Here is a 25,271-nt window from a genome sequence, read left to right as displayed (position 1 = left end):
GGTGGCCGCGGATTAGCCGTCGCCGGTTGGGGGGGGTTGAAGCTCTATCGCCGGTAGGATGGGGGGGCAGTTTAGGGGGGNTCGCGGGGGGGGGGAAGCGGTGCAGGTTTAGGGGATTGAGCGTATCGCTAACGAGTTTAGGGGCTTGGGGGGTTCATGTCTGCTCCGACCATTGACCCATGCATGTAGCATTCTGTTCCAAGGTTGATGGGCTCTACAGCTATGGGTACGTCGTTCTTCAGTGATGATGTGCTTCTGCGTCGCCGTGCCGTGGCTTCACTGTTCTCTATGAGCGTCCATTGCTGATCTTATCCTTCTATTGCCTTGTTCCGTCTTGCTGTCTCATATCAAGTATCTGAATATGATGTACAGACGGTGTCTATGACCAATGCTGCTGGTATCAAGAACTTCCTTTATGAAATCAACGCCCAACCCGCACCGATGCCTGCTCCCTTCGTACTCTCAGGTTTCAGTTCACACAGTCAAAGCCCATCAAGCCCGTGCCACCTGATCCTGCAAGTTCTTCTCATACCGCCCAAGATCCAACGGCCCCGTCAGCCACGCAAGCAGTGCCTGGACATGCACAGGCGATCCTTTGCCCTCTCGGATATACCCTACAACATTAACCCATTGCCCGACCTGCGTCAGCCCGGGTTGGATAGTCTCAAGAACCAGCTCAATGTCGACTTGGACAGTCTCGTTGGTCCCCGGGGGGTACATGTGCCCCAGCTTGAGGCATGCCGTTGCGGTATCGTATGAGATGACGCTGTTGTCAAGCTTAAGCAGGTGCACACGAGGGAGAGGAGCCGTGTCTGACGTACCATCCCAAAAACCTCACCTTGTCACCGACGGGGACATCTTGTAGCTGGGAGAGCAGACAGAGCTTGGAGGGAACAGGCCCCCACGACATGGCTCTGTGAGCTCAGCAAACTTTCATTGGGGGTCCGCAACATGCAGCTTCGTTGGTCGGTTTTGTTAGCACGAACTGTGTGCTCTTAACAGAAACCCCGCGCTAAGCATCGCAAACCGTACCGTGTATATAAGATTGATCATGCACAGTATGACATCTGGTCAGATATTCCCTTCATTGCTGACACTTGCGCTTTTCTTGCGCTCAACCGCATCCATATCGATTTCTCATCTTCACATATTCGAGTAGGGACAACAGATACCCCCTTATCGACAATGACAGCCCCCAGTCCTCTCCCCAGATACATCTACAAAATCTTGCCCACCCCTCCGCAAGATCCCCTCCCTGAGAAATTCCCCCTCTCCCAACTCGATGCAAACGACGGCTTCGTTCACCTAAGCACAGCTACGCAGGTACTTGAAACCCGCAAACAATATCCCCTCACATCGAAGCCGTAAAGTGCTGCATGGCTGGGGTAATATGTAGCTTATGTCTGATGTCGTGAAAATACTAGGTCCCGAACACGGCCGACTTGTTCTTCACGGATGCGACTGAGCTGTGGCTCATCAAGCTCGAGCTGGCAAAGCTGGCTGATCCGGTCAAGTGGGAATCTGGGTTCCCGCACCTGTACGGCAACTTTGGCGCTGCGGACGTCCAGGGACTTGAGAAGTTTGAGCGAAAAGAGGGGCAGAAGTGGTCGGAAAGCATGAAGGCTTCGACATGGCTAGAGTAACAATCGCATATTGGAACACATAGACAAGGTTACCACACTAGTACATGGCACCGAGGCAAAGTAGGCATGACCTGAAGAATGGTATTCCACATGCTGCTTTTTTTCTTCTTTTACTTCTTTTTACAGATTTCTTTTCATTGGCCGTAAATTAGGGGGGGGGTGGCGCCAACCTAGACACCGAGATCCTTTTCCACCATACCCCTGCAGATGGGGTGGTAAAAGTCCTTGTTCTTGGCAAACGTCTCCAGAGCGAGGTTCCGGTCAACCTTGTTCAGGGAGCGGAACAAGGGTCGCACAAACTTCATCCGGCCGACCTTTCCGAGCAGATCGGCCGTGGTCTGGTAGCTGCTGGCGTCGTTGGCCTTGAGGGCGAGCTGGAGGTAGGCAAACTTGAGCTCGACGTTCTGGGTGTTGAGCAGGTCGTAGACGCTGCCGAGGAGCTGGGCTCGTTCGGCGCTCAGGGGCTCGAACTGCTGCAGCTTCTCGAGGAAGACAATCTTTTGGTTGGAAGAGAAGGATTCGACATCCTTGGGGCTAGGCTCATAGGACTATTGTTTGCGCAGTTAGAATGCGACGCTTGCCAGAGAGATATAGAGTTTGGATGCCCGGAGAGAAGTAATAGAGAGAACCAGACTTACAGCATCCTTCCACTTCTCAGCCAGCTCGTAGCACTGGCTGGCAAGCGTGGTGTCAAACTCGGGCTTGGGAGGCAGGCCAGGAGTATAGAACCTGCCCTCCCAGTCAATGGTGGCAACCTTCTGCTTGATCTCCTCGTCGCCCAGGTTGTTGAAGAAGTCTACGAATGTGTCCCGGAACTCAAAGGAGTCGAGAGACTTGCCAGCCCACTTTGTGAAGTAGTGGGGGATGAACTTGTTGAAGTTGTCTCGGCCAACGAGGCGATCCAGGTAGTAGAGGAAGTGGAAGCCCTTTTCGTAGGCCACAGTGCTGTACACGTCCTCGGGGTCCACGTTGTCGTGGCTGATGATGAGCTTGGTGTACTCGTGGTCCTTGCCAAAGTGTGCAACGGCATCCTCTGAGCTCGCGGTTAGATCTCTTTTAGTTCAGGTACTGGATAAATACTCACCGAGGGCCTTCCATCCAATGATGGAAGAAAAGTCAAACTGGGGCTCGCCGTGGACGGCAGCCTCGATTCGTCGCTCCAGATACACCGTCCAGCCCTCATTCAGCCAGCTGCCACACTTCAGTCAGATCAATCTCCCAAACACAGTCAGTGATACTTACAAGTGCTCCCAACTGGCATTAGACACCAAGTTGCCGCTCCAGCTGTGGGCAAGCTCGTGAGCAATGACGTCCACATTCTGCCTGTCGCCGCTGATGATTGTGGGGGTAGCAAAAGTGTAAATAGGGTTCTCCATGCCTAAGACACATCACGTCAATGTAAGCCACCGAAGCATGATGCACACGTGGGAGAAGTTCTAACCTCCGTATGGGAAGCTGGGGGGCAGCACGAGCACGTTGTACTCTCCCCACCTGTACGGGAAGACGATGCTCTCGGCGATTTCCAGGAACTTCTCCATGTCTCGCTCCAGCTCCCACTGGCAGCCCTTGAGCTCATTGGGGCCCGTCACCACCTTGCTGCGGGAGCCGATGGGGGCCGCGACGATGTCGCCAGAGGCAACGGCGAACAGGTACGAGGGAATGGGCACCTTTTGCTCAAACTCGTACACCTTCTCGACGCCGGGAGTCGCCGTGTGGTCGCCCACGGCAACGCCGCTGGCGACAACGGGCAGCGTCGACGTGAACTTGAAGCTGATGGTGGACTTGACGTCGGGGGTGTCCTGGCAGGGGAAGATGGAGCGCGCGTTGATGGCCTGGCACTGGGAGAACATGTAGGGGTGCTTCTTGTTGGAGGTTTGGGCGGGCGTCAACCACTGCAGCGCGGTGCACTTGCTGGTCGTCTCGAGCTCAATGGCCACGCTGACGACGTCGCCCTTGGCCGCGCCATTGGGCACCTGGATGTGCAGCGGCGCGCCAAAGGGGTCCGAGTGCGGCTTGAGCTCCCACTGGGCAGCGGCATCGTCGACGGTGACGGACGAGACCTTGACGAAGCGCGAGTCGAGGATGATCTCGGTGCTCTGCTTGTCGGTCTCGCTCTCGAGCTGCAGGACAACGGAACCCTTGAGGCGCTTGTTGTCGAAGTCGATGTTGAAGCTGGCGCTGGTGTGCCTGGTGCGCCAGGCGCCGTAGTTGGAGAGGGTGGTGGGATCGCGAGTGGCGGCCATGGTGTTGACGTGGGTGGTTGCGAAGCCCCGCCTGGAGGAGTAGCTGCAATGGCTGGAGTAGCTGGAATAGCTGAAATAGCTGGAGCTGGAGCTGGAGCTGTAGCTGTAGCTGTAGCTCGGACTCGGACTGAGGCCGGAAGTGTAGCTCAAGCTGTAGCCGAAGCAGTGGCGGGCGGTGGTGCGACTCGTGCAGCTGCGCAGAAGACGGACTCTCAGTTGGAGGGAAAAGCACGACATGTGGCTTCACAACTGGAGACTGTTGGTTTTTTTTTTCCTACTCTCTCTGCCGCTCTATCTCATAACGACCAGCCAGATGGAGCAGTAGGACCGACTCAAGCCGCGCTCAAAGCTCGTGGGAACTGAACGACACTCCATTCATCGAGCAGGCTTGCAAAAGATCCTCTGCAATTGTGGGATTCCGATTCGAGGAGCATCACGTGCCGAGCCACTTGCGGCCTTGCTTGGGTTTCCACTGTGGGCTCTTTCGGCTCATCATGGCCGACCGTTATGATTACGGTATCTACCCGGGCTACCGTCTAACAGACCGATGGGGGGTATTTGATCTTTCAATGACTCTTTTCTTTCAGGTTTTCACACTTTCCCTTTGCAAGATATCGCATCAATCGAGAGAAACTTGACATACTAGACCGGCCATGAAACAATCGGCTTCCCAGCGGCTCCCCGCCATCGCGTGGCCGCTGGGCACCTGAAACAACGGCCAACCGTAAGACGAAGAATCGGAAAAAAAAAAAAAAAACCATCTCGGCTTGTTGTTTCAAGCATCAAAAATCTACCGGGATACTCCAGCTTAGCCGGGCTCCCTGGAGAGGTGTCAAAATTTCACAGAGAGCCACTTCAGCCTAGTCCATTGTTTCCAATTGCTAAGGCGATGGGAAAAAACGGTCGAGAATGGAGACCGGATCAGTTTGTGCGGAGCCGCAGAAACGCCCTTACGGGACCGTCTTCCAAGTGCCAGATCGGACTGATCGCGCCGTGGCATCCCTGCTTTTCACTGCTGTAAAGCGAAACATCAACTGCGGCTGTCAATACCCTGACTTACATGTTGTTTCAATTCTCGACGTGTCTGCTTGGGTGCTGGCTTCAGTCCAAGCACTTGAGAGGCAGAAGCTCGTGTTGGGTACATGTATAAGGTGAAAGTCACGTCCATGATAATGCAATATGAGGTTTGCAAATCCTTCTCGAGTGGCGAACAGGGATGGATCTGTAAGAGGAGGGTTCCATTCTCAACTTCAAGACGGTGAAAATACAAAGTGTCCCTTGGCAGCTACTAGGGAAGTTCCAAGCTTCCTAGTAAGATATGGAACCCTCGGAGTCCAGAGAAGCAAAATCTTTCATCCATATAGGCACGCCATGACGAGTCAGATTTGTTGTAGCAGCCTGCGTTCTTTCCATCACCTTCTGCGGAGAGAAAATTATTGTCAAGAAGTCGAATTTTCAAACTTTCCATAGTTGCTTTCGGTCTTCTATGGAGCATTTATTGGGACTGATACCTTGACCGGCAAAGTATCAGCCAGACTTCTACATATTATCACTCCATCGCTATAATAACCTCGCCGTGATCGTATAGTACTTACCTTGTATGTTGGATGCCGGTCGAGAGTGAAGTAGGCACACAGCCTGCTGAGAGCCGTGATGTGCTGCAGTACCTGTCACACAACTCCACTACGACTCCTCAATCACTCTACCCATCGGCGATATGGCTAACACGAACGATTGATGTACCATCAAGGTTGATATTATCAAGTTTTGCGCCATAGAAAATCTTGTCATGAGAAACCATCTACGTGAGTATGACAGCTGTGTTGACCTTTTCTCTTCTACAGGTTCAAACAGTCTAACCGTCCCATCCATCTACACTTTTATTCATCACACTACGTGTAAACGTCGCGCATAGCGTGTTTCAACACTTCGGCGACTTACTCGGCCTACTCGATGAGAACTCAGAGTGGGAAACTCAACCCACAGGATTTGGTGGCGCTTCATCCCCTCCTCAACTCCTCCCGATGATCGGGACACCCCGGTACTTCTTTAGGCCCTCGGTACAAAGGCCGCCGGTAGAGTTTTAGGATAGTATTGTTGGATTGCATGAGAGGAACAATGGATATACCTAGAAGCTCGACTGTAACACCGAAAAGCCTGATGACCTATCTGGAAGCAGCAAGGGTATATTTGACTCCATGGCGGACTCGCCTCCATGAGCGCCATGCTGTTCACTTCAGAGAGGATGGAGAAGAAACTTCACTCGCCTCATCATGTGGACAGTATGCTACTTAGCCGGCAGAGCGAGTCAGGCCAGAGAGTAGAAGAAGACCACGCTACAGGCGAGCAGGAGTACCACTGGCTGATTGGAGAGCACAAGTAGGTAGCCACTGGTCAACAGCATACTTAGTAGTATCTGTAAGCGGCGGCTCCATGGTGCTTGTAGTCTCTCCCGTTCTTGTCCCTTCTCCTCTTTTCCAGCGTTGGGGACTGAGCCAACCGGCTTCGCTCGAAGGACGCCAACGATGGGCCATGAAAAGTTGACCCAACAGTGCCGATACGGTCTTCTCCCTCTCTCCAACTCTTCTTCTGGGTCAATGATTCATAGAATAGTGGCTAGTCGGCAGACATTGTGTAAGGGGTGGCACGAGTGGTCGGTACTTAGGGCATCAACAAAAAGAAAGGGTTGTTTCAGCCTCCTGTGAACGTGTATATCGCCGTCTCTAGGGTCGAGTGAGGCAATGGACCATTACCCTGAGCACATACTGTTTAGGACAGTTACATACACAGACTCCCTCGCATGTTGAGATCTAGGATGAAGACCGGACAATAAGCCATGTGGTATACTACCTACCAGAAATGACACTGCCATGCTACAGAATCATGTTTCTTCTGTTTCGTAATCGAAGATGCCGTTTCCAGAATGATCTTTCATTCACCATCTTGCACACGCACCAGTCTCGAAATCTCGACACAAACAAGCATCCTGTGGATACACCACGGCAGACATCGTTGAACCGTTCTGAAGGTCAAGGCGCTTGTGGGGTCGTAATCATGCGGGCGACGCAACGGACGCACCGCGTTTTAACCCAAGCTCTGAAACGCCATGGTACCAGCCATGTCAACTCGCAAGTTTTCTGGCAACTTGACAGCAGAGCGGCGCTGGGCTTAGTGCTGAGGGCGGGAAGAAAATCAAACGCGACGGAGGATTTGAGGCTCAGCAGCCCATGAGGCTCCTTGATGATACCTGGTTAAACATTGGATGGCCAGTGTTCCTGTCTAAGCAGAAGAAGGCACTGCCGATGTTGCAGACTTGGGCCGACGAGCCGTGTTCCTGCAAACGAAATTGCACTTGATTGATGAACGGCCCTTTCGATTTTTGGCAGTTCGAAGCATCACAGTTGCGTTTTCCTGTGGCTTGAAGGAGGTTGAGTTTAGCGGCGTGTAGAACAAAGGCAAGCCAAAATCCTCCACCAACAATCGGCGATGAAGTGGGGCCGTACATCGAGTTCGTTTGTGAATCACCAATTCGAGGCTATCCAAAATCGAGGTCTTTGCTAGGCTCAACCCACTGCCGACGCCAATCGTTCTGTTCTGCTTCTTACCAGGGCTCGACATTAGTAGAGAGGGAAACACTTGTTCCAATTGGCTCCTTGGCAGCTGCTACTAACATCTCTATGTGGATTTTGATTCCCCGCAAACTGTCCTTGTACTTGTACCTTTCTGAGCAGGAGTCGGTTCCGGGGGGGTGAAACGAAACTGGAACCCCCAACTGTATCCAATCGGTATACTCCAAACCAGCGCACAGATGGGACGCAACCACACCTGCGATGGCGATGCCTTGAGCAAGCTGAGATCTTCCAGAATATGCTTCTCTGTTCGAAGGAATCATTATAGGCAGGGTGATTGAGAGGAAGCACTAGGATCTGACGTTTAACCTTCCTATAGCAGCATCACGAGATAAGGTTTTGCGTAGGGTTGGTGATGCATGAATGCCGTAATCATGCGGTAGCTGTCGGTGATTTCCGAGAGAGAACTTTTCTACGGGAGAGCAGCCATCCGGGCTGAAATACGATATTGCGGTGGACACTCTACTCACCTTTCTCCGACGTACTCCAGTCGTGGAATTAGCCCAGAATATGCTCGACCCCTTGCCGTGTCGATTTTGCGCATTGACAGCGATAAAGCGGAGAAGATGGCCAGGGCTTTGACGCATAGCTACAGGCACGCGAGTCTGTGCCCTGCCGGGGTTGTGCTTGAGATTTGTAAGTAGAATAATCGAAAAAATGAAGCTCCAGCAAAGTCCGATGCGTGAAGATGCACCGTGGAGAGCTGTGGGTGTGCATTGATGTGCGTGCATGACGAGGCGTCGTATTAGATTTGGGTTCCAAGAGGCGCGATGATCACATCAAGTCTCATAGCTATGCTCTATTGAGAAATCGAGGAGCCGTTTCGTGCATCGAGCTGCGTTTCTGGGAGGGTGTGTAGGATCGAGATGTTTGTAAGTTGATCACAAGGGGTAGCTCCCCATCACCGTTGTTGGAGAGCTTGTACGGCTTCTAGAACGTATGAACGGCACATCCCATGACTTTTACTTGCCCTTTTGGCAATTACGAGAAGAAAGAGCTTCCCTGAAACGTGCTCTTTATTGCTTTATTGCTTCGTGCTGGGCTAGTATGCAGGCATCAGCTGTTGTTGTGCCCTTGAGCTACCTGGATAGCTTCATTAACTTGCATCACACGAAGGATTCAGCAGATCGCCAAGCCCACCTCCACAAAAGTGTCATGCTGTTATTGTGAGATCACCTTCGGAGCGGATTTTCACAGGCATTGGTGTCAATCACCTGTGCGCCATCGGACGTGCCGTGCATCGACAACGACGCAATAGCCCGATGATCCGCAGAGATGCCTCCGTTAGTGAGCAGATTCCACTCGACCTTCTGCACCTTTTGAATACCAAAATCTACCGACTTCCGATTCTGCCATTGGTGCCAATCAAGGGCTGTAGAACTGTGTGTTTACAAAGACAAGATAACATTATAATCATAGATTCGAAGAAATTGCATCGATGGGGCAATGATGTTGTCAACTCCAAATACAGCGAGAACAAGATAGGGTAGTCCACCAACTTACACGCAGAGTGCAAGTTAATAAGATCATGAAACCGTTACAGACACAAAACAAGAAACGATTGGATAACTGTACCTGACATCAACTATGCTGCAGCCTCTTCCTTGGAGCCATACTATCGCTCTTCAGCCCCCCAGCAGCCCCCATTGGTGAGGCAGAGCAGAAACTGATTGGATGCGGAGGATCACCATGATGCTGTCATAAATGCATGCATATGCAGGCACTCGCTGCCTTGGCTATAAAGGGAAATATTTCGGTCACTCTGATGCTTTACGAAGCCGAAAACAGAAGAGTCAAAACAGGGTAAAAGGCGAAAAGGGCAAATGCAGGATCCGTCGCCCCCTCAGAAGCGAAAGGCTTCAGGTCTATACGTGCAAGAAGGCTGTGATCTGCGACATACTAGATTGGCAACTGCGCAGAGAGGAGTGGAGAATATTCAAGAGCTCAAGGATCTGAGAAACAAGCTTTGCATCTACTGTATGCGATGAAAAAAGAGCCATCGTATATTCTCTCGTCTTCACACGGAGTTCCCTGCTATACAGAGTTGGGAAGGTCGTAAACAACTTGGGGAGAGCTAGAGCTGGAGAGCTGCCTGTGCCTTATCAGGGTGCAGAGCCTGCCGGAACAATCAATACCCAGGGGCTCGCGCACACGTGCAGCATTGTAGCCTCGCTTGTGTTGCAGTTGCACCTGAACCTCGCTCCTGCCTACATGTAGGTAACTCTCGCCATATCATACGAGTTGCGGCCTGGGCTTCCAGGCGTCAAGTTCGATTTCTAATTCCTCGCCTGCAAGGCTGCCATCTCTGGTAAAATCATTCTTCATTATCAGACTGAAGTATGCAGTCAATGGCAAGGCGTCGATGCAAACCAATCAGTGTTATCGGACGATTGTCGACTGGTCTCGAAGAAACAACTGTGTCGCCTCCGCCTGTGCATCTCGCTGCTGGGGTGTCGATGCTTGCCCGCAACGCGCCCACAACAGAGACGAACTATGACAAAACAGAACAAAACGCAACAATGACAGCAGAATTACAGCAAAAGCAGAACAAAAGGCACCTTGATATGGTATGTACTCGTCTGCTAACAAGATTAGAAGCAGAGCACTGGCGCCTGAAACCAAACCAACCCCCACCGACACTAGATGGGCCCCGTCACCGTCAACAGACAGGGCCTCGTCTCTTTTTCTAATTTTATTCTTATTTTATTTTTCGTATTTTCCTCGCGTCGCCGTGAATCATCGAAGAGCCTTCTCGCCCTCGCAACCCCCCGAAAACCGGTGCTAGAACGCAATCGCCCGACAGATCGGATTGGTGCGGGCAAACATCATGGCAGGCAAGGATATCCTTGAGCGGGTGGGGAAGACGCCTCGACCTGAAGAACGGGTCGAGACTGTCCAGGGGCCTAGCGTTTGACTCCTTGCTGCCATGCTCCTCCTGCTGCCAGGGGTTCGAGCGCTCTATGCCGCTTTGGACGCCCTCGGCCGGAGCCTGCTCGACTCTTAACACGGGCCACTCTCTTGGCCATGGGTGTCTGTACAGCCACCCAATGCACCCGTGTCACAGGCACAGAGAGAGAGAGAGAGAGAGAGACTCGGAAACCTCACCCCCAGCCCAGCTAGAGCTTCACACCTGGTCCTGGATACCCGCTGGCCTGGCCTGTCTCCTGCTGGTGCATTCCCCCTTCGCAGGCCGGGTGCAAGCGAAGAGGAGACAGGGTGGACATACCATGTTTCTCCACGCTAGCCTGCTGGCAGGGCCCTCGTCCGGAGTCCAATGCCTCTTGGCCTCCAGGCTCCGTCTTGCCGAGAGCGCAGATATACAAGTATACCCTCCTCGCCTGGTTCCAAGCTGTCTTGCTCTCCTCGTTGACTGGACGGGAGAAAAGAACCGCTGAGGATGTTGATTGTGTAGCACGCTTGTCTGAGGCATACGACTTGCACCTCGATCTCACCTGGAGCTGGATGACTGTGTCTTCCCTCTACACACGGTGACCTTTGAAGGACCAAGCCCCCCTACGATTTCCCCCAGAGTGATGAACCACATTGCAGCCTGCATGAACGGGGTCGAACAGAACACAATGTCGAAAACTCTGGCTTCAGCCTTTTCAATCCTTTCCGTAAGCTCATCACTCCCCACGCTGGGTCGGCTTGTATACGAAGCTCAGCACGGCTAACTTGCTTCTGCCCTTCAGTCAGCGCCGCCGGCGGCCCTGCCCGAGACCGAAAGGCCAAGCTCGAAAAGGATGCAGCAGGATGGGCAAGGGAAATATCAGCTCTTCCCCAAGGGGAGGCAGTCGCCTGTCCCGAGCAACAACTCGTCGGTGGATCCTGATACCGCGTTTGCCCTCGCAATGAACAGCAACAAGAATACCGAGAAGCTGGGCACGATCCCGGCACTGAAGATCAAGCTGAACCAACAGCCTATCGCCCGGCGTCGAAAGGCCAACAACATCCCGGACCTGGGCCCCATGACGACGGTCCAAGAAGTCGCCATGGACTCTCGTAAGGCTCTACTACCCAGTGGAACCCCTCCTGCTGCATTGCTAACATGACTGCATAGCGACAATACCGGGTCTCCCAGCGTGGCGAGAGCGTGCTGGCAGTCCCCCCCAAGACGACTCAGCAAGAGACCGAGCCGGCCCATTGAGGCTCGGTAAAGCGACATACACACCTCCCAAGCAGACGGATGTGCAGAGGCGGCCAGTGGGCTCTCAGCCTCCTCGTCTGCCCTCACCAAAGCGGCTGGCACCCCTGGTCATCCCCGAGCCACAGCAGCTTACCTTCTTGCACGATGTTCAGCAACCCTCCCCTCCTCCGATGCTTCTGCGGACCGACAGTGCGCCGCTGCTGGGAAATGGCCCCAGCCAATACTTGACTCCTGTCAGCAGCTCTACTGCCTCGGATGCGAGTCGCCCTGCCAGCTCCGGAAGCGCAATTGCCAACTCAGCCACCACGCTGCCGACCCCTATCTCGGCCTCGACATTGGAACCCAGATCCGCCACCGCGAAGCAGTGGGAGATCCCCTCTCGTACGCCATTGAGCGCTACCCGACCTGAGGAAGGCTCCTCGAGCCACAGGCGTCTTGCCTCGGACTCTCAGGGGGCCCAGGACAGAGGCAGGACGAAGAAGCGAGGCGAGCAGCACAAGAAGAGCAACTCTCACCCGGTCAACCCACATACGGGCAGGGGCGAGAAGAAGCGATCCAAGAGTGCGGAGCAGCGCGCATTCGAAGAGCTTCCTTCCGGCTGCAGACCACTGCAGGCCGTGAGCCAGATGAGCGCCAATGACCTGGGCATTCTTCGCCAACAGGCTCTTGGCCAGGCCGAGAGGTTCGAGGTGCTGCAGGTGGATGATGTTGAACGCCTATCCAAGGAGCTTCGAAAGCTGGACGAACGAGTCGAGTACCTTCGCCGCACCTACAACTCCCTGCGGAACGGCCGCCGCAACTTTCACTCTCGCATCTGCCAATATCTCCGATCACCAATGCGGGGGTCCCGGTTGAGCGCCGACTCAATGCTTCGACAGGAGGAGGCGCTGGCAGAGCTGGACGCCTCGATCGACGGCTGGGTGATTAAGCTGGAGCGGGCCGAGAACAGGCGCACCCGCGTTCGACAGAAGCTGCTCGAACACATTGCTGCAGCCGCAATACTCAACGTCGGTGGAGAGACGGCCTCGCCTTTGCAGTCAGCGGCATTGCCACCATCGACACCGATGCGGCCGGCCTCACCGATGCAGGCCCGAGCTGTGCGGGACATCACCACGCCGCCCCGAAGCCCTGACAGGCCGACGCCCAGCAGCCGCCCCGTGAGCGCTTCACCACCACCGCTGCGCGTTGTGGCCCAGGTCCCCAGCATGATCCTGGAACTCCCCGCTGAAGAGGTTGAGGCGCAAAGCAAGACCGAACTGACAAGGACGTCGACGATGAAGAGCTCGGACGGAGAGAGCATCCGTATCTATGCCGGCGATGAGCTGTTCGCCCTGCTGACGGACGTCGAGGACGAGATCATCCGGATGAACAATGTCACTCCCGAGTCTAGCAGCAGCCCCGAGTCCAACACCGCCCCAGAATTCGGCGCCACTCCTGAGCCTGTCACCTTGCCCGTTCTCGACGGGAACCAGACCGAGTTCCTGCGAATTGGTCAGAAGCAGTCGAGGAGCAACCTGAGGCTCAGCGCCCAACCAGACTCTCCCACCCTTGCCGCGCCGCCGCTGATGCTGAAGAGTACTTTTTACCGCCCGGCCACTCCCAACAACCAGCCGCTTTCGCCACCTGCTCCTGTACCTCCTCTCAAGGACGTGCCGAGGGATGGTGAAGTGTTCCTCACCAGTGCCGTCTTTAAGCCAAAATAAACCCTGCCTCCTTTCTGCCTCTTCCCTCTCCTCTCTCTTCTTTCTATTTCTATTTCCTTTCACTTTCTTTCCTTTTCTCTTCTTACTTTGGATCATTTGGTCAGTTTCTCCGGACCATCTCACTCATTTACAGGCGTTGCATCGCGTCTTCTGTCTTCTTCTCGTCACTCCTTTGCATAGAAGCATCCTGGCCACACAGCCCAGGCCTTTTTGATACCCGGTTACGAACCATTTACTTGTTTCAATTCCGCATTTTGCATCAGCCACTCGTTTACTACATACACGCCATGCCCAGGCATCTGCATCGATGTTTTTTGTTTAATGTCTATTTCTTTCGGGGTTGAAAAACAGCCGTTATGCGACAGTGACTGGCCAGCCGGGCGTGCGCCACAGCTTTTATTACATACATTATGCATCGAAGCACTCGACAGACATTGCCAGTGCTCATCTTTCTGAAATGCTAGCCATTTTCCACAACTTCTGATCGTCTCCTTTGTCCTTTTTCTCTACTTTCTTTTTCTTTCATCGTTGGATGCGGGGACATCCGTGAGTACTTGACGCAGCCTACTAGCGGGGACAACGTTGATTCAGTCTTTGAATAGACGGATCAAGAAGTCCAAGGCACTGAAACAGTCGAGGCATGGACATGGACATGGGAAGCGAAACGGCTAGCGGGCGGAGGCGGCAACTGGAAAAGTTGTATGAATCTGTGTATTTTAGTGCGGAATGTAGGAAAATGTTATGCTCTTGGGAGTTTCGAAGGCGGCTGAATATTCTACTGCTACTATCACCATTAGTCTCAACTGCTGCTACAAGTGATTTGCCTCGTGTAAAACCTCGTCTGTGACAAGGTGCGAGGTAATACCGGTCCATCAAATCAAATCGAAACAAGTTGTAACCCAATCCGGAGGTGATGGAACTCGTGTCATGACTAATACTTCGGGGGACGGGCGGTGGTATCGTGGGCTTTAGTCGGCCGACAAAGGTGCATCATCGGCCGCAGGGGATGGAAGATGGTGGCCGGGTGCTGCGGGTTTTGCCTAGCTGGATCTGTGTCGTTTGTGATTGTGTCACTTTTGCTTTGTTTTTTGTGTCCTTTGTTTCGTTTTGACAGGTGTCGGTGTCTTTGATGGGTGGGATTGTGAGGCATGGTAAGGTTGGCGGGAGGCTGCAGGGACGGGGTGATGGATCGGATGCTTTTGTTATGGTATGCGTAAGGTAGGTAGGTATATTGGTGCTTTTTGTGATTCTGTGGTTGTATATAGATTGGCCTTTGTTACGAGAATGAGGCACTTGAGTGTGATTATGGGCGATGCCGTGTCTAACATCTACTTGCCAAAAAGGCGCTGTGCAGGAGTTCATCGCGCGGCCTACAACTTACAGAGTAATTACAAAGTACATATCCAGGAACAAGGTATTAACGCGAAGCGATTGGACCGGATCATGTCCGATAAGCAACCAAGACCAACGTCGCGATTTAGAACCGGGGAAGCAAGGGGGACAGGAAACCTGCCTTGCCTGCAGAGCATCTATTGAGCCAGGGGAGCGCTGCATTCTCGTCTGTTCTTTAAGCGAGTTTGTGATTTGAAGCAGGAAAAAAAATGATCAGAATGATGGGTTAAAAAGCGACGGAAAGCCCATGCAAGTTTGAGTGTGGGTCTTGGATTGGACGGAGATGTGATTTTTTTTTGGAGGCTTCTTTCTGGGCTTGGCTCTTGCTGAGTGGGTTTTGAAACGAGATGGGATCGAGACTTGGGTTTTCTTGCTTCTGATTCTGTTTTCTTATCTTGATGAATGTTTGGTGGTGACGAGTTGAGTGAGTGAGTGGGTGAGTGAGTGGCTTGGTGATAACTAGTATACGGAAAAGTGCGGAGGGTTCAAGGGGGGGGCAGAGGTTCGTTTCGTTTCGTGTTAGAGGTGGCTGGTTTTGGCGTGGTGACGGTGACGGTGACGGTGACGGTAAAGGTGATTGAATTACCGTAGGTAGAGGGTGGTTGATGTTCAAGTGACGGCTCTTGCATGCGTTTCTTCTAAGCTGGGGGGGAAGCTTTCAATTGCATGCATGCATGCAGGGACTGGATGATTGCAGCTATAGCTTTTGCAGCGCGGGGGCTGAGGAGAGGGATGCTAGTATTGGAAGAGTAATAGTTTGGTTAATTGGCGGCGAGGCGAGTTGTTGAAGGATGCATGGATGAGTTGCTAGATGCTGGTATAGCTTAGGCGGAGATGAATGGAAAAAGGAAATATTGATAGACGGAAAAGGAAGCAAAGAAAAAAAAAAAAAAAAAAAAAAAAAAGGTGGCGGTTTCAACGGCCTGCCGGGGCGGGAGGATCTGATGCCGGAAGCGGCCATGAGCTCCGTGGGCTAAAGCGGAAGCGAACATCATCTAGAGAGAGGCGGGCAGGGCTAGGCTGGTTGTTGACTAGATTGTGGGTTTGGGTACATGTATGCATAAACGGTGGGAGAGTGGGAGAGTGGGCAGTTGATGGGTATGGGCATGAGTATGATATGGGGAGAGGAGACTTACTTGGTGTTGCTGGACGGAGAGAGGGTTGTTGGATGGCTTCTGTCATGGGTGATGGGTGTGAGTGGTTGACAGTTTGTGTCACGGAAATCTTGCAAGAATGAGCGAGACAGCATTTTGGTGTAGTCCATGTCCTTGTAGCAGTTATCAAGTGCTAGACCAAGGAAAGCTGGGGAAACCATTAGACTACATTGGATGCTTAACCAAACGAACAAGGGGGGCCCGAGACTCGCAAACCCGGATCCCAGGACACGCGAACGAGAAATTTGACACTCGGCGACGGAGGACTGTTACGGTCTTCCCCTGCTAGCACCATCACGTACATGTGGCTCGGAACACTAAACGATATATCCCCTTGGACCAACTGATATACTGGGTAAGTACAGTAGTGACCCTTCGGATCACTTCGCAAGTGGCAAGGTGGACGAGAGCCGGGGGGCAGAGTCATGATCCCTGGTCTTGGGGGGGTAGTCGATGAGGATATGCAGTTGATGCCTTCATTTCGATCGTCACTTTACAGTGTTATGCTTGTATGACTTATCAGCTTGCTTGATATTGGATATGCAGAGTATAGGGGAAACTTATAAAAACAAGTAGACAAACGGGGAAAAAAAATAGTAGATAGAGACGCATAATATAATCATTCAGCATTGCCGATCCACGGACATGAGGGCCCAAACGATCCACAACTTCTCTCTCCCCCTTTGGCCCCCTCTCCGAAAGCCGATTCTTTTCAATGTAGGAAGTGCCAAGCACTAATCCGTCCCACGTTCAACGCCGGTTTGCCAAGGTCCTCGTTCGAGTTTGACTACAGTCGGGGAGGCTCGCGTTGCATTCCGAGTCCCGAAGGTGGCACGCACCCCCTCTGTACGGAGTAGCTGCAAGGGAAGGGGAAAGGAAAAGAAAAAAAAGATGGAGAGAATTGAGAGATGGGAGATGGGAGATGGGAGATGGCGTGAGTGGTGGATGAAGGGTGGACGGAGTGTGGTTTCGGCTGTCTTAGCAGCTACTGATAGTACAGCTCCCTGGACACGAGAGGAAAGTGTTTAGAAAAGGAAAAGCAAGAGAACACATTTATCATCATTAACAAAGAAAGCGTCTATTCACCCATCCAATCATGAATTAAAGGCAACGAGGTATCATATTCTCTTCCCGCCCCGTGTCATAGCACAATATCAAAAGAAGAAAAAGCGCCGGTTTCCCTTCCCGGTCACTCGTAGCAGAGCCTTCGTATGCCGCGTTATACATGTAAGCGTCCCATCTGCCCCGGTACCGTGGACAATTCCCGGTCAAGGCAGTAATACCTAATACCCAGTAATCAACAATGCTCGGGTCGTCAAAACCCCCGAACCTCGTACTAGACCATGCGCGCGTTATCATCACTGTTATCGATCCTGGACATCATCAGTGCGTAAGAATCCTCACTGCCTGCAGTATCAGGCCAAATATCAGCCCCCGGGCAATCTCCTCGATCTGCAAGCAGTCAAACACCCGCCCCAGGGCTTCCCCGGTGGCAGACTGTCCCATGACGCCCATCAGCGCCGCCGGCACGCCGCTCTGGATGAGCAGCTTGCGCGCCTTGACGGCCAGCTGCTTCTTCTCCTCCTCCGTCGGCTCCGCGGGCCACAACGCCTGCTCCTGCTCCGTGGGCATGGTATTCTCCCGCACCTTGCGCAGGAGGGTCGCGATGCCCGCGTCCGACGTGTTGGCGTCAATCACGGACGACTGGATGAGGTTCTGCACCGTCAGGAGCGAGGGGTTGCCGGGGCGCAACAGGAACGACTTGGCTGCCGCGAGGAGCGTGCGCCGGATGTTCCAGGCCGACGAGAGCGTGTACATCTCGTTGATGACGGCAAAGATGAGCTCGACGGCCACCCGGGTTTCCGCCTCGCTTAGCTGCGTGTACTGGCGCGCGGGCTTGGCCTGGGCCTGGGCCTGGGCCTTCTTGCCGGATAACGCCGGTGCGGAGGCCGATCCGTTGAGGGCCTGCGAGCTGTTGTTGCGGCTGGGGTCCTCCATGATGCCGCCGTCCTTCCTGCGCGACTTCGGCTCAAACTCGTGCGATTCGTAATCGTCGCTAATCTCGTCTGGGGGCGGCGGGAGCTTGGTGAAGTCGAGGCTGATCGAGGATGGCGACCGAAGCGCGGCCAAGCTGGACGTTCTGCTATGCTCCATGCTGGGCCGAGCGCTTACCGACGTGGAGATGGAGTCGAGCCGGCCTCTCTGGCCCAGGCGCAGGTCCGTCTCGCTGCTGTTGGGGGAGGTGAAGCTGAGCATCCGCTCCATGGGCGCAACCCTGCCCGGCTGAGTCGCAATCACCGACGACCTCTGGCTATCGAGGCTGGCGCGCTCCGACCTCGCGGGCGAGCGTGCAATGCTTTCTACCCGGTTTGCCGAGTTGGATGAGATGGACAGCCGGTTCGCACTCGGGCCACCAACGTCGACAGACTGGGAAGTCGACTTGCGGCTCAGGCCCGCCAGGTTGCCAAAGACGCCGCTAACGCCTCCGACGAGGCTCTTGCCGCCTTCCATGGCTCCCTTGGGGCCGATGGACAGCACCTCGAGCATGTTCTTGCCCATTGTTTCCCAGCCAAAGGACTTGGAGTTGCCGTGCGTGTGGCCCTGGGACTTTTCGAGGAATCGCTTCATGCCCTCGCTCTCTGCCAGCGCCTGATACCAACAGGCATCCCGCAGATACCTCTCCAGTTCGCCGCGGAGAGACTCCCTGGTGTGAATCTTCCAGCTGGGCAACTCCTTGTGCAGTTCCATAAACGCCGTGGCCCCCGACACTGCCGCGATTCGCCTCAGGATCTCATGAAGAGTCTCAAAGTCGGAGTATCGCCTTACGATCATCCAACCGGGGTAGTGAGAGGACGATGGCTCGACCTGGATCAGGTAGTCTGTGTTCGGCTTGCTCTTGATCTTGCCATTGTCCCCTGAGCCGTCGTCGTGTAGTGTGAAAGAGGCGTTGTGTAGAGTAAGAGGCTCCTTTCGCGGCGCCTCCTCATCGCTTTCGTGCTGATGCTGGCCTGGAGGGACGATTTGGTCAAAGCTTGTAAAGGTCTGGTCCTTGTTCTCCTTTGGAGATGATGCTTGGCTGGCAGAATCTGTCGACCGTGGCGTGTGAGGAGTGTAAATCGTGTCGCTTTTGCTCGACACGCCATCCACCGACGCTCCACGAGGCGAGTACCGGTTGGAAGTCGGTGACAGTGCTTCTGCGGTAGTTCCGCTCTTTTGGGCTTCCCCATCTCCACTCGTCATCAGGTCCATGCTCTGCTTTGAGCGCTCAGACGCCTCCGTCAACGTCGATGCTCGTTTCCGTCGCTCGTCATCCTCGGCGATCATGGCGTTCATTCGTTTCATTTCCACCATGGCCTCTTCCAGTTCCTCGTCAGCCTTACTCAGCTTCTTCTTGTGGGCAGACTCTTTCCGTCGAGCCTGGCCTTGGTCGTTGCTACCGCGTCGAGGCTTTGCGATGCCGACATTGCCAACATTGCCATCCAAGTCGGCAAAGACATTGTTGGCAACGTCGCGGCCGGTCTGCATGCCGACGTCAATTGCCTGATTCAAGTTGGGCTCTCCCGCCTCCAAAAGGTATACGATCCAGCCGTTGATCCACTCGGCTCTGCTGCATTGCTGCAGCGTCTGCTCGAGCACCGAGTTTGCCAGAATCTCTCGCAAGAAGATGCGTGCAGGATCGCAGTTGTAGGCGCTCTTGTCGAGGAATGCGAGCAAGTCTTCAGACACCATCTTGAATTTCGTCGCCTGCTGTCTCTTGTTGAGAAGATTGGCGAGGCGCGAGTCGGGGTTCTCTGCCAGGTAGTTGTATATAGTATCGGCGGCGCCCATGTTCGTGTCGGGTGGTAGTTCGGAAAAGGCGGTGGCGAGTTCTGAGAGAAAGACGATGATCATGGAGGTCGAGTTGGTCAGGAGGTCGAGGAAGGCGTCGGCCGGCCGCTTGCGACACATTCGATTCGATATCGCCAGCAGATAGGAGGTGATGGTCTTGCGACAAGAAAGAGGAAAGGCGTGGTCGGAAGGCACAAGAGGAGTGTACCACCAGTTGATGTAGTTCTGGACAATTGAGTCGACAAGGCCGCTCAGCGCGTCTCTCGTCTCCGGACGAAAGTCGTCGAAGCCTCGCATGCGATTCGAAGGGTCGTCGTCGTCGTCGTCGTCCTGCTTCTCCAGGGCTCTGGCGGCTGTCAAGTCTGCCCAGACCCTGTCCAGCACCCGCGGGCCATCCTCACCGCGAATCGTCTTTGCCAACTCGGGATTCTTCGACTCCCAGATGATGAAGGAGACGACGCCGCCGAATGCCCCTATCAGCACGAGACCAAGCCGCCCCAGGACAGCGTATGTTACCGCCGAGATTCCGACGCCGAGTCCTGCGAGAGTTGCTGGCGTTGCGGTCGCGAAGAACTGTATCGTTTGGGAGACGAGGCTGGACTCTGGTGACGATTGCGCTGCCCTTGATTCCCCGGCCCCTAATGACTTGAAGTCGCATTCGGGGCTCTTGGGGGCATGATGACCACTCGTCTTACTGCTGGCGTAATCCTCGGGCGCGTCGTCGTTTCCGCCTGGTCCGGCGCGACTGGGTGGTTCAACCGAGGCCAGCTCGGAGTCGTCGCGACGCTGCGCAAGATCGGGTGCGATTGAGCTCATTGGGGTTGGGTAGAGCAGCGCAGAGCTTGTTGGTAGCTTGACGCCAACAGCCGATTTCTCTACACTATCAGCGTCTCGTGAGGCCGCAGGGAGGGGGAACCATGTCAAGCAGAGCCCAATGCCGCTGTTAAGGGAGGGATCAAGATGAAGACGGAGAGGCCGGAATGCTGGAGAGACAAATGCAGGGCGCAGCGACTGTCCGCTGTGGAAAGAAGGGGGTCGAGACGGTATCAATGGATCGCGAGAGTTGGGATGGGATTGGAATGGACTGATCGTGGGCTGCCCTGGACATGCAATTACTGGGACCCTCTGGTGAGGCTGCCTCCCGCAATTCTCCTTTCTAGGGGCGAAATGCGGGTCAGCGGTGCAGTTGCAGCGGCCTCGAGCCTCTATATTTGGAGCTGCGGCCTCCACTGCTGCACCTGGGCTGCCCTTGGCGCCGATTTTCAAAACACGGATGCAGAAGACGATGGAAAACGGTTGATTTCGTTCCAATTCTTTCGCCTTGGTATTCTGAATGCAGTGAATTGTCTACCGAAATATTGCACCATCATTAACCCTGCTATATGTGAAGCATTCTCACTCCATCAATTGTCCTCCCCCCAGCTTCCATGCATGAAACAATCAATGCAAGTGAGCTGGCGTGACCATCAGACAGATCCCCCCGCCTGAAGCTCTGGTAAAACCACTTAAGCGGCCCTGACGCGTCTAGCAGCCCACTTTCGAAGCTCCACGCGCCGCATCAAGCATCTCTTGATCGCAAACGCAAAACATCCCGAGTGTTTCTCATTATTGCGATTTATTCGTATCTCTTTCCCTCAAAAAGAAACGCCAACGTCTGTTTACTCCACCGAGAGACGATATGCCTCCCTCCACCAAGAAGCGACGAGCGGGCGACGACAGCGACGACGACGTCCCCCGCTCCTCGGTCGCAAAGAAGAACAAGAGCGCCGCTGCTGCCAGTGCGCCGGATGGCAAAGACGACGAGGGCAATCCGTACTGGGAGGTGCGCTTTCGCCGCTGATGAAACAGGCCTTGCGCGCTTCGCTTACTGACGGCTCTGCGCAGTTGTCCAACAAGCGACGCGTGGGAGTCTCCCAGTTCAAGAAGATGTGCCTCGTCAACATTCGCGAGTACTACGAGAAGGATGGAAAGATGCTCCCCGGGAAGAAGGTATGGTTGCGCGCACGCATTCTGGCCAAATGGTGGACGTGATGGACCGAGATGCTCTGGACTCGATACTAATAGGTGCTTGCGCAAAAGGGCATCTCCCTCTCTGTCGAGCAATACCTGGCGCTGATAAAAGCAGCTCCCGGTATCAACGCGGCGTTGCGAGCGATGGGTCAGGACGTGGACGACCCCGACGAGATGGACATTGAAGAGCCCAGCGTTCCCAAGGCCCCCAAGAAATCCAAGTCGGACAAGTCCAACATCGAAGCGACCAGCGATGAAGATGAAGAAGACGACTAGGCGACGCCTCCTTATGGAGCTTGATGCACTTGGCCGTCGAAGGCTGTTTGTTTTTCTTTTTCAAGGTTGGAGTTGGGAGGTTCTACTATGTGTCTTATGATACAGCAGGCTGGTGCCTAGCTGGACACGATGACGCCCATGATTTCGGGTTTGCGGCTGCCACCATGGTTGGAATGGCTGAACGGTTTGATTTGACCGATGATTTGATGTGATTTATTACGATACGATACCTCTGGTCAGAAAAGTTTCGGTATTGGCAAGGGATGCATGGATCTTGCCCTTTCTTTCGTACGTTAGGCAATGAATGGTGTCTACTCGACCACCAACGGTACAACACTAGAATTGCCTGATGTCTCTCCATCACGACTGCCTTGGATCCAGCGATTGGCCAACGTCTTGCTTTAGCAGAAGCCCTCGGGGCCTCTGTGAGATCCCGTGTGACGCACCTCGGCTTAGGGGCGCTTGAATAGACTTGCGCCCCCAAGAGAGGTTGAGGGGTGTCGCCAAGGCAGCTTGAACATGGAGATCCAGGGTCTCAGCCTTGACTAAAGTAGCGCTGAAGCCCCCTATGATTGGGCGCACGGGGGCGTCACCGACTCCTTCACTGTGATGCTCCCTAATGACTTGCTTGTCATCTGTCGATCCCCATCCTGACTGTTCCGATGCTCTTTTCTCAGCCCCTTCTTTCTCTGCACACCGTCAGGTCTGCTGTCTATTCTTCGCCTTGCCATAACGGAAGGACACGTGCCTCATCAGACGGAGCTTGATGCCATCACGGCGTCGCTTTGCCGCCGTTTGCAGACTCCGCCTTTCTTGATACATTCATCTCATCCCATCCCATCCCTTGCGTTGGCTTACCTAACCGGACGTCAGAACAGCAACTTGATTCCACATCAGCCACCATTTTGGGCAACTGTTATCTCAGCCGACTTCCGACGACGTGCCATCACCTCCTCCTTCTTTCCTTCTTGACCTCATGGACGACCTCATACTATACAGCTGTATCTTGTTTTAATGGTTTAACCTCATTTCATCCTTTTGGCGGTCCTTCACCTCGGTTGCGCCGGCGCGACTGTTGCTTCTCACCATGCATGTCATCTCGTGGCTGGCTGGACTCGGGCGCACCGAGTCGGCGGACGACTATGCCGGAGTCCTGGTTTCTCTGGAAGAAGCCCATCTTCACAGCCACTCGGCGCGGGTTGGGAGGGTCGAATTTGAAGCGCAGGACGACAGCGCAGAGGATGACGATGACGAAGTGAACTCGGCAAAGGACGACCAGGGCGAGGGCATGTTGCTGATGAATGCCGCCGAGTACACCATTGAGGGGCTGAGGGCGGAGATGAGGCAAGGCAAAAGAGGGAAATGGACGGACTATGAAAGTGAGTGGTTGCGAAAGAAGCTCCGGAGATGATGGAAATGAACTGCGACTGAGCCTCAACAACAGTTAAATCAAAGCTCATCAACAAGGCGATCCAAGACATTGGCATGGGGCGGTACAACTGGCAGCTCTTTATACTGTGTGGTTTTGGGTGGTTTGCTGACAAGTAAGGAAGAGCCCATCTCCTCAGCTCTGTTTGGCTCGAATGATTGACTAACATGCCATACAGTCTATGGTTACAAGTGCGCTGGATAACTCGTTGATGAATCCTCTTGGATCGTGCTAACATGCAGCATAGGGCGTCTCACTGACCTTGCCATCCTTATCAGCCGAGTTTGACATACCGGAAAAGACTGTGAGGTATACCACAAGCTCTTGCTTTATCGGCCTCTCCCTGGGCAGCTTCCTCTGGGGTATTGGATCCGATCTCGTTGGCCGCCGAATCGCATTCAACATGACGCTACTGATCACGAGCATCTTTGGCATCTTGGCTGCGTACGGCCAAAGCTGGGGGGCCGTATGCTTCCTGTACGGCGCATTCGGCTTCGGCGTTGGCGGAAATCTGCCAGTCGATGGCGCCTTGTTCCTGGAGTTTCTGCCAGACGCCTCAAGTTCGCTCCTGACGCTGCTGTCGGTGTGGTGGCCGATCGGACAGCTGGTGTCTTCTCTCGTGGCGTGGTTCTTCATCGCCCAGTGGCCCGTCGACATTGGCTGGCGATATTTTATTCTGACCATCGGCATCATCACCTTTGTCATGTTCTGCATCCGCTTCTTCCTCTTCCACATGTTCGAGTCGCCCAAGTTCCTCCTGAACCAAGGCCGCCAGCACGAGGCCGTTGCTGTCGTTCACGGTATCGCCTCTCGGAACGGCGCCAAGACGTGGCTCACCTCGGAAATTCTCGACCTGGTCGCGGCGGAGGATCCGGAGCAGTCCAGTCGTGTTGCTCGTCGGTATTCCGTGTCCTCGGCACCGCGGTCCAATATTCTGAAAGAGAAACTTGGCGCTTTCTCGGCCGATCGACTGCGGCCGCTGTTCCAAACCAAGACTTTGGCTGTTGCAACCTCCCTGGTGTGGTTTTGCTGGGCAACAATAGGAATGGGGTATCCGCTGTTCAACGCCTTCCTGCCCCAGTACCTCTCTCATCACGACTCCGATGCGGGTAGTGAGGCAATGCAGTCCGAGACCTCGGCGATATCCGGCGTCACATACCGCAACTATGCCATCACGTCCATCATGGGCGTCCCCGGCAGTCTCCTTGCCGCTTACCTCGTCGACCACCCATCTCCCTTCCTCGGCCGTCGCGGAACACTAGCCAGCTCCACCGTCGTCTCGGCAATCTTCCTCTTCATCTTCGCAGTGTACGGCACCACGCCCACCGCCCAACTCATCTTTTCCTGCATCGAGGCTTTTGCCCAGAACATCATGTACGGCGTCTTGTATGCCTTCACGCCGGAGATCTTCCCTGCCCCCGTTAGAGGCGCGGGCACAGGAGTGGCGAGCTTCCTTAATCGACTCACGGGCCTGATGGCGCCGATCCTGGCGGCGAATATTCCTGGAGACGGGTCGACTACGCCCATATACATGTCTGCGATCTTGATCTTGGCGGCGTTTGTGGCCATGTGTCTGATTCCGATTGAAACTCGGGGTGCGCAACGGCTGTAGGCATCTTGCTTTATTAGAAGGCTGGACATCACTGGTACAATCAAGTGTGGGAAAATTGATTTGTACACGTATTTCTTCGTTTCTACATGGGTCATCATAGCTCCTTTCGATAGTGGTTGGACATTGGAGATCGGCTCGAGTTCGATATGATAGAGCCAGCGACCAGGCACGGTCCGTTTGGCATTGTCTCACAATAGACTTCATT

The 25,271-nt window shown here is 54.1% G+C and overlaps 7 protein-coding genes across 7 annotated transcripts; 4 read left to right on the top strand and 3 right to left on the bottom strand.

Annotated features, from left to right (window-relative positions):
- Positions 1-492: 492 nt before the first annotated feature.
- CCMA1212_003766 (uncharacterized protein) lies at positions 493-910 on the bottom strand (the record flags this gene model as incomplete). Its single annotated transcript, XM_073701101.1, has 2 exons — positions 493-766; positions 822-910. 2 exons carry the CDS (start codon positions 908-910, stop codon positions 493-495), a joined length of 363 nt encoding a protein of 120 aa, XP_073560315.1.
- Positions 911-1,185: 275 nt separating this feature from the next.
- CCMA1212_003765 (uncharacterized protein) lies at positions 1,186-1,643 on the top strand (the record flags this gene model as incomplete). Its single annotated transcript, XM_073701100.1, has 2 exons — positions 1,186-1,323; positions 1,425-1,643. 2 exons carry the CDS (start codon positions 1,186-1,188, stop codon positions 1,641-1,643), a joined length of 357 nt encoding a protein of 118 aa, XP_073560314.1.
- A 170-nt stretch (positions 1,644-1,813) lies between these two features.
- On the bottom strand, positions 1,814-4,123 carry CCMA1212_003764 (Leukotriene A-4 hydrolase-like protein; the record flags this gene model as incomplete). Its single annotated transcript, XM_073701099.1, has 6 exons — positions 1,814-2,191; positions 2,282-2,676; positions 2,728-2,834; positions 2,886-3,021; positions 3,085-4,079; positions 4,119-4,123. 6 exons carry the CDS (start codon positions 4,121-4,123, stop codon positions 1,814-1,816), a joined length of 2,016 nt encoding a protein of 671 aa, XP_073560313.1.
- Positions 4,124-11,093: 6,970 nt separating this feature from the next.
- Positions 11,094-13,365, top strand: CCMA1212_003763 (uncharacterized protein; the record flags this gene model as incomplete). Its single annotated transcript, XM_073701098.1, has 3 exons — positions 11,094-11,132; positions 11,208-11,517; positions 11,576-13,365. 3 exons carry the CDS (start codon positions 11,094-11,096, stop codon positions 13,363-13,365), a joined length of 2,139 nt encoding a protein of 712 aa, XP_073560312.1.
- Positions 13,366-17,294: 3,929 nt separating this feature from the next.
- Positions 17,295-20,555, bottom strand: CCMA1212_003762 (uncharacterized protein; the record flags this gene model as incomplete). Its single annotated transcript, XM_073701097.1, has 1 exon — positions 17,295-20,555. One exon carries the CDS (start codon positions 20,553-20,555, stop codon positions 17,295-17,297), a length of 3,261 nt encoding a protein of 1,086 aa, XP_073560311.1.
- An 862-nt stretch (positions 20,556-21,417) lies between these two features.
- CCMA1212_003761 (uncharacterized protein) lies at positions 21,418-22,025 on the top strand (the record flags this gene model as incomplete). Its single annotated transcript, XM_073701096.1, has 3 exons — positions 21,418-21,561; positions 21,624-21,728; positions 21,804-22,025. 3 exons carry the CDS (start codon positions 21,418-21,420, stop codon positions 22,023-22,025), a joined length of 471 nt encoding a protein of 156 aa, XP_073560310.1.
- Positions 22,026-23,112: 1,087 nt separating this feature from the next.
- CCMA1212_003760 (uncharacterized protein) lies at positions 23,113-25,066 on the top strand (the record flags this gene model as incomplete). The annotated part of the gene is made up of 4 exons (XM_073701095.1): positions 23,113-23,404; positions 23,470-23,569; positions 23,633-23,645; positions 23,702-25,066. 4 exons carry the CDS (start codon positions 23,113-23,115, stop codon positions 25,064-25,066), a joined length of 1,770 nt encoding a protein of 589 aa, XP_073560309.1.
- Between the last annotated feature and the right edge of the window lie 205 nt (positions 25,067-25,271).

This window comes from Trichoderma ghanense (assembly GCF_004382785.1).
Source record: "Trichoderma ghanense strain CCMA-1212 chromosome Unknown scaffold_3, whole genome shotgun sequence".
Classification (NCBI taxonomy): domain Eukaryota; kingdom Fungi; phylum Ascomycota; class Sordariomycetes; order Hypocreales; family Hypocreaceae; genus Trichoderma; species Trichoderma ghanense.
Note: the sequence above shows the minus strand (reverse complement) of the source record. Positions and strands in the feature narration are given on the sequence as shown.